This window comes from Macaca mulatta, chromosome 14, assembly GCF_049350105.2.
Source record: "Macaca mulatta isolate MMU2019108-1 chromosome 14, T2T-MMU8v2.0, whole genome shotgun sequence".
Lineage (NCBI taxonomy): Eukaryota > Metazoa > Chordata > Mammalia > Primates > Cercopithecidae > Macaca > Macaca mulatta.
In genome coordinates this window covers 130,359,465-130,372,523 of record NC_133419.1, presented here as the reverse complement: position 1 = coordinate 130,372,523, position 13,059 = coordinate 130,359,465, and the positions used below count along the sequence as shown (strand labels likewise).

General features: G+C 45.2%; 1 protein-coding gene and 1 long non-coding RNA gene across 5 annotated transcripts in view; one reads left to right on the top strand and one right to left on the bottom strand.

Annotated features, from left to right (window-relative positions):
* The window catches only part of APLP2 (amyloid beta precursor like protein 2), a 71,966-nt gene extending 61,102 nt beyond the window's left edge, over window positions 1-10,864 (bottom strand). For all 4 annotated transcript variants that reach the window (XM_015116119.3, XM_015116120.3, XM_015116121.3 and 1 more), the window contains exon 1: window positions 10,676-10,864. In XM_015116119.3, coding sequence (XP_014971605.2) covers window positions 10,676-10,780 — 105 coding nt within the window. In that variant the 5' untranslated portion in view covers window positions 10,781-10,864. The remainder of the gene's footprint in view (window positions 1-10,675) is intronic.
* Window positions 10,865-11,091: 227 nt separating this feature from the next.
* On the top strand, window positions 11,092-12,753 carry LOC144334497 (uncharacterized). The gene is made up of 2 exons (XR_013404433.1): window positions 11,092-11,296; window positions 11,644-12,753. It is a non-coding gene; the product is annotated as an uncharacterized LOC144334497 (long non-coding RNA).
* The last annotated feature ends 306 nt before the right edge of the window (window positions 12,754-13,059 follow it).

The window sequence follows — 13,059 nt, the reverse complement described above, 5'->3', positions numbered from 1 at the left end:
AATCCTAGCACTTTGGGAGGCCGAGGTGGGTGGATCACTTGAGGTCAGGAGTTTAAGACCAGCCTGGCCAACATGGTGAAACCCCATCTCAACTAAAAATACAAAAATTAGCCAGACATGGTGGCTGGCACCTGTAATCCCAGCTACTCAGGAGGCTGAGGCAGGAGGCACCTGAACCCAGGAGGCAAAGGTTGAGCCAAGACCACACCACTGCACTCCAGCCTGGGCAACAGGGTAAGATTCTGTCTCAAAAAATAATAATAGTAATAAAGGCAATGCTACCTCCCCCCAAAACTTACGAGGCTATTAACTTTGAAATCAGAACTTGACAAGTATATTACAAAAACAGAAAAATTACAGGTCAAACTCACTTATTAGTAAGGAAGCAAAACTCCCAAACAAAATTTTTGCAAACCAAATCCAGAAAATAAACCAAGTCTGGTTCATTTCAGGAATGCAAAGTTTCTTACACACTGCACTATCAGAATTAAATTCATATGATCATCGTATACTTGTCAAAAAAAGATGTTTGAAAAAAACTCAACATTCATTCATGACAAGAATCTTTGGCAAACTTAGAATATAAACTCTTCCTTATCTGATAAAGGGTCTGGTATCTATAAAAAAACTACAAGTATCATATAAATTGTAAAAACAGTTTCCCTCTGAGAGAAGTCAGACTAAGATACTAGCTACTATCATTTCCATCTGAACATTTTAAATGGGGCAGCAAAGCAAGAAAAAGAAATAAAAGTTATAAGGATTGAATGGAAAGAAATAGAACTGTTACAATTCACAGAATATACTCAGAAAAATTCAAAGTTACAGATAAACTATTATAATTAGTATACAAGTTTAGCAAGGTTACTGGATACAAGGTCAATCTGAAAAATATCAATTGCATTTTCCACAACCACACAAACCAACAACAAAAAATCTTAAAGATGCCATTTATAATAGCATAAAAAAGATCAAACACCTGTGAATAAATCTAACAAAAGATATACAAGATCTCTATGCAGAAAGCTACCAAACATTGAATGGAGAATTATAGAGGGCCTAAATAAAATACATGTCATGGGCCGGCACAGCGGCTCACGCCTGTAATCCCAGCACTTTGGGAGGCCAAGGCAGGAGGATCATTTGAGGTCAGGAGTTTGAGACCAGCCTGACCAACATGGTGAAATGCCCTCTCTACTATAAATACAAAAATTAGTCAGGCATGGTGGTAGGTACCTGTAATCCCAGCTACTCAGAAGGCTGAGGCAGAAGAATCACTTGAACCCGGGAGACAAAAGGTTGCAGTGAGCAAAGACTATACCACCGTACTCCAGCCTGGGCGACAGAGCAAGACCCTGTCTCAAAAATAAATAAATAAATAAATAAATAAATAAATAAATAAATAAATAAAATACATGCCATGTTCCTGGATTGGAAAACTCGGTACTTGAAAAATGTCAGTTTTCCCCCAACTAAACTATAGACCCAAAGCAAAACCAAAATCCTAACAAGAAGCTGTTTTGGTAAAATGTGGCAAATTTATGTGAAAAGAAAAGGGTTAAGGGAAGAGCTAAGATGCTATTCAAGACAAGCAAGGTAGAAGAGCTTGATCTAGTAAATATAAAATGTTATTATACAATAATTAAAACAATGTGGAGTTGGTGCAAGGATAAACAAAGAGATCAATGGAATAGAAGGGAGAACCCAGGAACAGATTCACACATAGGGAGATACTTGATTACAAGGGTGAAAGAGCCAAGCAGAAGGGAAAGGATGACTTGACAATAAATGGTGCAGGCCAGTATCCATAAACAGAAATGAAATGGTCCCTAACTTCACATCTACACAAAAATCCAGGTGAATTATTGCTCCAAATGTGAAAGGCAAATCAATAAAGTTCCTCATTGACAATATAGGAGACTATCGTTATATCCTCAGGGTAGGAAAAGACTTCTCAAATGGGATATACAAAAAGCACCTACCATAATAAACAAAAAAAAAGAAAGAAAGAAGAAACTAAAAGATTAGACATTAAAATTAAGAACTTCTTCAAAAGACATCATTAAGAGAGTGAAAAAGCAAACCACAGAGAGAACAGCATTATCTTAATAATCTCAAACTGGAAACGACTCAAACACTGCATCAACAGCAGAACAAACTGAGGTTTATTCATATAACGGAGTACCATGCAGCAATGGAAATGAGTGAGCCACAGCTACACTCAATACACGTGGCTGTCAAAAATGTGTATAGTGAAAGAGACCAAATGCATAAAAATATATACTGAATGATTCCACTTACATGAAGCTAAAAAAAAGAAGAAAAGGAAAACTGAACTACAGTGTTTACAGATGAATGCATGGGAGGTAATACTATAAGGAAATACAAAAAGTGATTACCATAAAGTCAGAGGAGCAGTTAACTGCTAAGCGAGGAAGCAAAGGAGATACTGGCAGTGTTTTATTTCTTGACCTCAGTGGTAGTTACACAAGTGTTTCATTTACAAAAACAAACTGAGATTTTTTTTTTTCTTTTGTGTACTTTTAAATTTTGAAAAGCTCAAAAATACTCAAGGGCTTTCAATACTGGGTAGAAGCAGCAAGGGTGGCTAGCACTTTCCTGAGTAAGGGGCTATCTTTACTTTCAGTTCAAATAGCTTGACATCCTTACCTTCTAAAATCATCACAGTATGCACAAATAATTAACACTATGTGTTGATAAATGTGTGTTACAACTCTAACAACAGCCTAAGCAAATGTAATGAAAACATGAATGGAAATGTAAACTCCTACCTCAAGAGTTACTTCTTGAAAGTTCAAATGAGGCTTTTATTGGTAATGTTATATTTCTGTATCCAGTGGGTTTTTTTTTTAAGGCTAAAACATACACGAGAAATGTTAAGATTCAACAAAACTGGGGCCTGGACATAGGGTCTTTTTTACATGTTTAACTAACCTATGTGGGGAATGCTCGTAACTAAAGGGAGTAAAATAAAAGCTCTAATAGCTCACCCCTCCGGGTAAAAATCCTGCTTCAGCCTAAGCAAGTTACATGTTTAGCCTTCCAGAGACAAGCATAAAATATGTGAATATACTAACGATCTTTACTACCACCACTAATCTCACATTTTCTTATCTAGGCGAAATACCTCCCTCACAGTCCATTCACGTTTTACGTCAAATTTTTCACATTCTTCACCATTCTAGTCATTCTTTTTTTTTTTTTTTTTTTTTGAGACGGAGTCTCGCTCTGTCACCCAGACTGGAGTACAGTGGCCGGATCTCAGCTCACTGCAAGCTCCGCCTCCTGGGTTTACACCATTCTCCTGCCTCAGCCTCCCAAGTAGCTGGGACTACAGGCGCCCACCACCTCGCCCGGCTAGTTTTTTGTATTTTTTTAGTAGAGACGGGGTTTCACCGTGTTAGCCAGGATGGTCTCGAGCTCCTGACCTCGTGATCCGCCCATCTCAGCCTCCCAAAGTGCTGGGATTACAGGCTTGAACCACCGTGCCCGGCCCATTCTAGTCATTCTGTCCTGGATAGCATTATCCCTTTAAAATGATAGCATTATCCCAGATCTAACAAATGCACTGTGATGTCTCCATTTTGCCAGCTAACTTAACCCACAGGTAATTTCTTCAGAAGACATTACTTCCTTCTCTTCCAGCCACCCCAGCTACATAACTTCCCAGACAGGGAATGCCCCTATAGCAGACACTGGATTCTCACCAACATCCACATCTTTCTTTTCTAACCAAGCCCAACTTTTTGTTGTTGTTGTTGTTAAGAGGTATCACCATCTGATAAGCCCAACCTGATTGGAGGCTGCACCCGCCTCCTCCTGGCCACATGCTTCAGAAAGCAGACCCTGAGAAGTCTAAGCTTGTGGAGGCAACACCATTCCCCTTGCCAAGGCCTACTTTGGCTAGAAGCATCTGATACACTTCTGTCCAGTGACACCTGAGGGGTCCTACGCTGGTGGGCTTTGAGAAAGGTTTATTCACTCTTAAAAGGAGACACATACAGGAAGAGACGCTCTCTTCCTCCTCTGGACATTACCGTATCAGAGCATGTCCCCTGGTGTTGCAGCAGCAATTCCACAACCACTAGGGGAGTGCACCCAAGGAAGGCAGGGTAGAAAGGGGGTGGGGACAGCTCAATTAAGCAACCTGTAAGTGCCCCAACTCCACACACTAAGTAATATTTTTCTGGACCACAATCTTACCCCCATCACACTGGTCACTGGCCACTGAGTATCTGGTGCTGGCAGCCTTCTCTCTTCCAAATAATCCCACACCTTGATTTTGATAAAAATCTCTACAGGGAGTCATAATTTCTTTTCTTAAAATTGTAGGTCAGAATACAAAAATGACGCAGTTTACTACTAAAAAAAGAGAACTTGAACATAATATAAAAAGACACAAAAGAGCTGGGCCCGCAGTGGCTCATGCCTGTAATCCCAGCACTTTGGGAGGCTGAGGCAGCTGCATCACTTGAGGTCAGGAGTTCGAGACGAGCCTGGCCAACATGGTGAAACCCTGTCTCTACTAAAAATATAAAAATTAGCCGGGCATGAAGGCACACACCTGTAATCCCAGCTTCTCAGGAGGCTGAGGCACGAGAATCGCTTGAATCCAGGAGGCGGAAGTTGCAGTGAGCCAAGATGGCACCAGTGCACTCCAGCCTGGATGACAGAGTGAGACTGTCTAAAAACAAACAAACAAAAAGGACCAAAAATTTTTTTAAAATCAGTGAATATCATTTGAATGATGCAAAAGAAAGAAAAATCAATGGAAAATGTAAAACAGCAAAGTCCCCTGTAATTACATACTTCAAAGGGTCACTGTTAACCATATGGTTTACACTGATTCATAACATATCAGAACTTGTATGAAATTAGTTTCTTTTAAGGGAAACACTCATGCCAGGTTTTGGTTATGCGAAAGACAGGTAGACATGAGTAAAAAGAAATCCGCACCCAAAAGGCAAAGGTGAACCATGCTGACAGGACAGAGCAATAGGCTTAAATAGGAAGGGCAGACTCCTTCCCCTAGTCAAGCTGTGTGATGTTCAACCCTTGGCCTCTACCAACTCCCTTTTTAGGTAGGGATAAGAATACCGAATTCACTAGACTGTCAGGGACTTATGTAGATAATTTACCCAAAGAGTTTGTTTTGTTTTTCTCTCCTTGTACATTAGAATCATCCAGGGAGCTTTTGAAACTGAGCATCCCAAAGGTACTCAATGACAATCTCTGGGGTTAGGGCCTAGAAATCATACACAAGTGCATTTTGCAAAGGAAAAAGCACTATCCACATTTGTTTTTACTACTGCACTGTTTAGCACCTAGCACAGAACCATGTAAAAGGGGTTTAATAAATACTAGTAGGATGAATTACAAATGAAAAGTCAGCTGATTTTCTAATCTTCATCTTTAAACAAATAGATTACAGTTATGTTTCAAAAGACGGCATTTTGAAAAAAATATCTTAGCCAAGTGTAGTGGTATGCACTGTACTCCTAGTTACTCGGGAGGCTGAGGCAGGAGGATCACTCGAGCCCAGGAGTTTGAGGCTGCAGTGAGCCATGGCTGTGCCACTGCACTCCAGCCTCGGTTAACAGTGAGACCGTCTCAAAAAATAAAAAATAAAAGTAAAGACTTCACGATGCTTACGTAAGAAAAATTCCCTCAGCAAAAGCAATTATTACTTGTACTTGACACAAAGGACTGAAACTCACTTCTACTTGAATGTGCCTACATAGTCCACCTTCCATCTTAGGCCATAAATCAACGTACAATACACTAAATTTAATTAAGTTTCAAGATAATCTAGTTTATCTCTCTAAAAACCAACCCATGAAAATTGAATTACAGGCAATTTAGAATCCTCTCTCAACTAGCCCCTCCATGGAAACTACAATTACTGTACAAAGATTTACCCTTACTTTCTGTCACACAGAAAACATTTTCTTTGAGTAGTTCATGTTAGCATAATTCGAAATAGTAATTGTTAGGTGCTGGCTTCAATATGCAGTGGCCATTTTTATAAAATTTATGTACACGATATATCTATTAATAGAAGGGTATACAACATTACAGTAAGGTTTCCCTGGGTAATATGATTTTAGGTCATTTTTCATTTCTTATTCTTCATCTGTACTTTTAAATTTCTTACAATGAATATGTACCACCTATAGAATTCTTCTGTTATTTTAGAAAGAAAATCCAAAAGCCTGAGAATTTAGTAAGGGTAAATAGAATTCATTAATTAAACAATCTTGAAAGGGGCCAGGTGCGGAGGCTCACACCTGTAATCCCAGCACTTTGGAAGGCCAAGACAGGCGAATCACAAAGTCAGAAGTTTGGGACCAGCCTGGTCAACATGGTGAAAACCCGTCTCTACTAAAAATACAAAAATGAGCCGGGCATGGTGGTGGGCTCCTGTAGTCCCAGCTACTCGGGGGGCTGAGGCAGGAGAGTCATTCGAACCCAAAAAGCAGAGATCACAGTGAACTGAGACCGCGCCAGTGCACTCCAGCCTCAAAAAAGAAAAACAAAACAACAACAACAAAAAACATGTTTTCAAATTCTATAAAGAACACGATTGGGTCAACAAACTAGAAAACCGACAACAAATAATATCCAAGTATTGTATCAATGTTAAATTTCATTAGGTTGATGACTGTACTAAGACTTATGTCTTTGGCTCTTAGAAAATATATACTGAAGTTCTCCGGGGTAAAGGGGATGATGTATGCACCTTACTCTCAAATAATTTGGCCAAAAATGCAATAATAGATAAAGCAAATGCTGACTAGAAAAAATGTTAACAATTCGTGAATCTGAGTAAAGAGTATGAAAATTGTACAATTTTTGCATTTTTTAATAAGATTTGAGACAGTCTTGCTCTGTCACCCAGGTTGGAGTGCAGTGGCGCGATCTTGGCTCACTGTAATCTCCACCTCCAGGGTTAAAGCGATTCTCCTGCCTCAGCCTCCTGAGTGGCTGGGATTACAGGCACGCGCCACCACACCCAGGCGGGAGTGCAGTGGCGTGATCTCACCTGACCGCAAGCTCCGCCTCCTGAGTTCACACCATTCTCCTCCCGAGTAGCTGGCACTACAGGCACCCGCCACCACGCCCGGCTAATTTTTGTATTTTTAGTAGAGACAGGGTTTCACCGTGTTAGCCAGGATGGTCTTGATCTCCTGACCTTGTGATCCACCCGCCTTGGCCTCCCAAAAGTGTTGTGATTACAGGCGTGGGCCACCGTGCCTGGTGATTAAAGTTATTTCTAAGTAAAACATTTTTAATTGAAAAAGTTTAAAAATCAACACATTCAAAATTGTTCTAACAAAAATACTTAAGATCATGTTGGGCCAACTTCTAGCAAGACTTTATTTGGAAAAATATATTTTAAAAATTGTGCTAATAAAAACATATGCAGGACCAACTTTAAGCAAAAATTTAAATCAGCACCATCTAACGGAAATACAATGTGAGCCACATACATAGTATTAAATTTTCTAGGAACCATATTAGCGTTAAAAGAAACAGGTGAAATTAATTTTAATGTTTTGTTTCGCCCATGTCTAAAGTATTGTTTCAATTTAATCAATACAAAAATTGAGATTTTAATTTTTCTACTAAATCTTCGAAATCTGGTGTGTATTTTATACTTCCAGTACATCTCAATTAAGAAGCTAAATTTTCATCTTGATCTACATTTAGATTTCATAAAATGTACAGTTTAAAAGTAGATTCGCATAACAAAATTATTTCAGTTAAAAGTTTTCCAACCACTGAATCAGTTTTTAAATGTAAACTTAAATTAATTAAAATTAAATAAAATGAAAATTCACTCCTCAGTCACACTAGTCACCCTACAGGCTCAATAACCACATGTGGCTTGTGGCTACACCCTAGGAAAGTTCGGCTTTAGATAGTAAAACAAATTCCCTCTACAAAAGGAGGAATTAACTGATAAAATTTAAGTTTATAGTATTTATCAAAAGATTTTTAAAACGTAGTTATGATAAAAATAATGGGCAGGGTGCCGTAGCTCACGCCTGTAATCCCAGCAATTTGGGAGGCCGAGGCAGGCACATCACCTGAGATCAGGTGTTCCAGACCAGCCTGGCCAACATGGTGAAAGCCTGTCTCTACCAAAAATACAAAAATTAGCTGGGCGTGGTGGCGGGCGCCTGTAATCCCAGCTACCTGGGAGGCTGAGGCAGGAGAATCGCTTGAATCCGGAAGGCGGAAGTTGCTGGGAGCCGAGATCCCACCATTGCACTCCAGCCTGGGACAGAGCGAGACTCCGTCTCAAAAAAAAAAAAAAAAACAAAAAGACGATATTCCTATCAGAAGCACACCAAGGTTTCTCTCCAAGGTGCAATTAGACATCTCCCATACCACCTGTCAGAAATACCAACACAAAGCCTTCTCTACTCTGCCTCAGTTGTCATCCTTTAATCTGGATTTAAGTTTCCTGAAAATTGGCAATCAAATGGCCTTCTTTCTTTCAAATGTGGCAGAACACACTCAAGTTCCGGCTCTCAAGAGCCTAGTCATCTACTGCATAGTATGCGGGGTCTCAGCACAACACTGTCTCAGTCAGAAATGGGAGCATGCACGCATGAGAACTTGTGTCGGATTTAAGAGAGGAAGTGACCCTGAGTCCAGAGGTGTTTTTTTTAAAAACAGGTGTAAGAGATTAATTCAGTGAACACCAAGCAACACTAAAGATTTGCCAATCAATAATTCTGTGCCAAGCAACTTGATCAGGGATTTGGCCAGAATCCCTTTGGCTAATCTCAATCAGGGCCTTCCCAAAGACATCCTGATTTAGGCCATTCTCATCTAAATTAAGCTTCGACAGTCCCTTGCCTGACAGCAAATAAACAAAATCAAATTATATTCATGTGAATAAAATTCTGATAGCTTGACAAAAGGCCCCTTGAAAGATCATTTAGTAAGTGTGAGCAAAAATACAGCTCCAAAGAACAGGAGGTACCATAAAACCATTTTTCAGAAATGTTTAATTCCTTTCTTCAGTCATACTTTTCAAGTGAACAACGCTGTGACTAACAATCAAATTTAATACACAACGAATTCTGTTATTATTTTTTCTCCCTGCACAAGTATTAACGAATTCTTTAAAACTGCGGAGTCCTTTACTGTGAATTCACTAATGCCTGAAATTACTCATACCAATGGGAAGCGGGGTGCGAGTGTGAACGATGGTTTCTGACACCCGACTCACTAGTGAAGTCCCATCTTCCATACAAAACCCTTTATTTCTTCTCTCCATCTCACTCACCTAGCTGTTTTCATGCGACATCATATCAAGGATCACAGATAAACTCTGACCACTGTGTGGACACTGAAACAATCGCAATCCAAAATCCTCTGTAGATAAACGTTAACTATTTCTCCTTAAAGCTGAACTCCTTTCTTACCCTCACAGTCACAAAGCTTTAAACAGGATGAATACAAAGGTTTTAAGCCGTTCCATCAGAGAGGCTTTTTACTAGATTTATTTTTACCCGTGGAAATACTTGAACATTCTGTAGAAGTAAACATATTCTAAACCTGACGTCTTTAAAAGAAAGCTCCCAATTAATGCCTAATCAAATCCAGTCTTCAGGTCTCTCTGAAATTACCTAAGTAGGCAGAAACCAATTGTAATTTTTAAAAGAGCGAAGAGGGAGAAGAAATAAACGACACCAGAACTACACATTCCAGTCCAGCAGTTCAAGCACTACTTCGAGAAGGGAAGTAAAAGATCAAGCCCGCCGTCTCCCTCGGCCACAGCAGGGCTCCTCCAAGGCTGCCCGCTCCGGCCCGCGCCGTGGCCGCCCCCGGCCCAGCCGCTTCGCCTTTCTCGCAGCGGGGATGCTCAGGGGGCGACCTCGAAGCACACCACCGCTGGAATTCTGACACGGACAGAGGACGGTTTTTCCAAGACTTTACACGCATTCGCGGGCACCTTCCCTACTCACTGAAACCCTCACGAAAGCGTTCAACGCACACAGAGCGGGTTTCCTCGGTCTACGGACGCAGGCAAACAGCGCCACTTAAAAATGCGCGTCCGCGCCCCGGCCCCGGGCGGCGGAGGGAGCAGCGGCCGGCCTGGCGCGGGAGCTCCCCCGGGGCTCGCAGCATCCCCGCCGCGCGCGAAGGCCGGGGCCGCGTCCACCTGGCAACAAAGGCGAAGCCCGCAGGTGGGAGGCCCGGAGCCGAGGTCCCGGCACCGCGTGAGGGAGCTTAACGGGGTGCGCGGGGTCGCCCCCGGAGAGAGACGAGCTGCGGACTCCGGCGGGAGAGAAGCGCCCTGGTCGATGCTCGCATTGTCCCGCGGGAGGGCGGGGCGGGCGCCCGGGGGCGCGGGGTCCCCGGAGGAGGTGGCGGCGCCGGGGGTGGGTTGGGGGCTGGGGAGGCCGAGGCGGCCCGCCGCCCCCAGTATCCCCGACGCCTTTCATTTGGCCTCTGCGGCGGCTGAGGCAGCCCGACCTCCAACGCTAAGGACTGCGCCAAGCAGGGACGGGCGGGGGAGGGCGCGCCAGACCCGCCGCAGCGCCGGATCCCCCGCGCCGCACCCCCGGCCCGCCCTGCAGCGGACCCCGCTGCTCGCCCGCAGGCCGCGCTCCTCCGGCGTTCGCCCGGTCCCCACCTCGATGTAGCCGGCCAGCGCCGAGGCGGGCGCCGTGAGCCCCACCAGCAGCAGAAGCAGGAGCCTGCCCGTGGCTGCGGCGGCAGCTGTCCCGGTGGCCGCCATCCCTCGCCGGGTAGCTCTAGTGCGCGGCTCTCAAGCTCACACACACCGACTGCGCGCCCAGCACACCGCGACCCAGAAGCATCTGAAGCCAGTTCGCCGCCGCCCAGGGGGTTTTACACCGACCGGAACTGACTTCACATTACCACGCCCTCCTTCTGCGGCTCCCAATGCCGGCCCGCAGAACCTCTCAAGACCCCGCCCCGCCGTGCGGTCCAGACCCAATCAGGGGATGGAAGAGCCTGCTCCTCCCGCCCGGTCCAACCGCGCGCCCCCGCCCGGCCCCGCCTCCGGCCGCGGACGGCCCCGCCCCCGCTCCGGACCCTGTGGCCGCCAGGCGCGGGGGCGTGCGCGCGGCGGGTCGGGGGCCGCAGCTCTGCGGCGCGGGGCTGGCTGTGTCCTCCGCCACCCCCGGCGCGGTTATCTGTCCCTGCTACGCTGGTCCGTCAGCCTTCAGCCTCCCGATACGGGCACGGCCCGCTACCCTGCCCCTGCTGGGCATTCTTCAGACTCCATTGGGTACGCCCTCTTTTTGATTCTGGAAATGGTTTTATTAAAAACAGGATGAATTAGGAGTCCGGGACGGTTTGCCAAGGACCGTCCCCCGAGGCAGGGGGAGGACCACAGGAGGCAGCCACCCTCCTCCCCCGAGCCGTACTCAGGGCGCGCCTCTCCCTCGCTGCTCCGCCCAGGCCTCTCCGCCGGGTCCTCGCCTCACCCCGGCCGCGCTCCGCATGCTCGGCCTCCGATCCTTAGGCCTCTTCCCGACCCTTCCTTCCCAGCGGCCGCCCAGGCAGGGATAGAGACCAGGGGTGCAAGAACCACGCCGGCCTCACAGCCCAGGCCCCCTTCCTCGTGTGTTTTAGGAGAGATCACGCTGCTTCTTCGGTTGAGGCGCACTAGCGGGAGACCTGCTTTTCTGCCTTCCTGCTCCGCGGCATTTCCACTTCACTAGAGAAAAATGTCCTGCTGGCCCATTTAGCAATTGGCACAGCCTCGCCACCGCCAGGGCTCCGCTGGCCTTGTTTCCTTTCAGTAGCCAGTGAGTTAGGTACTGCCTTCTGAGAGGCCTGGACTAGTCCCTCCTGGTTCAACTAAATACATAACGCAACCCCTACCCCCAGGACGCTGACAATAGAAAGGAGGAGACTGTCCGCGGAGTAGACGAGTGCGGCTGTAAGAAGAACCCGGGATTTTCCAGCCTTACTTTGCACCACTCCCCTACATGCACAGTTCCCTGTGGGTCAACTGGCTCTGCCCGATTCCTCCAAGAAGACACCTTTCCATTTCACAGCCCTTCTTAACACTGTTCCTGCGCCTGCAATGTCCTCTCCCCAACATCTACCTGTTGGAAGCATTTTCACTGTTCCTCGGCTCAGTCGGCTGTAATATCATCGCTTCTGATTGCTCAGAGGGATGTTTCCCACTGTGGCACTTGCTCCCTGGTTATTTCCATACCTCTCTCAGGCCACTGACAAGACTCGGGTGTGTCATGCTGCAGTGCCCCTCACAGTGCAGGCCTCGATAAATGTTTGCCCGGTGTTATTGAACCCAATTATCTTGGGTGCTGATACTAATTCTGGAACTGGCATGAATTTGGCTCTTGCTATGGACCGAATTTTGTCCCCACCCCTAAAGTGTGTGCCGAAGCGCTGAACCCTAGTGTGATGGTTATTTGTAAATGGGGCCTCTGGGAGGTAATCAGGTTTGGATGAGGTCATGGAGGTAGTAGGTCATGATGGGATTAGTGCCTTTATTAGAAGAGACACCAGAGAGCTTGCTTTTCTCTCACAGTCTCTGTCCCCTACCCCCAACCTCAGCCCCCACCTCCCTCCTCCATGTGCGAACACAGCAAGAAGGCCGCCATCTGCAAACCAGGAAGAGGTCCATCACTGAGGGGCCGAAGTGGCATCTTGAGCTTGGACTTCCCAGGCTTCAAGAACTCTGAAAAATAAATTCCTGTTGTTGAAGCCCCACAGCCTATGTTATTTTGTTGCAGCAGCCGGAGCTGACTGACACAGCCGCATAATCACGGGCAAGTTCCTCCATCACTTGGGATTCTCTTTTCTCCTCTGTCAAATGCGAATATTAAAACCTGTCTCACTTCACCACTTTGTGTGATTGAACTTAAAATGAATGTACAATAGTTGAAAGCATGAAGTGACTTACATGTAAGGGGTAGGAGGGTAAAGCGATGTATTACCAAGTGCAGGTTCATCTACAAGTATGTGGGAAAAGTATGAAGTGACTACCTAAATCCTCATTCTGTTGTTTACCCTGTA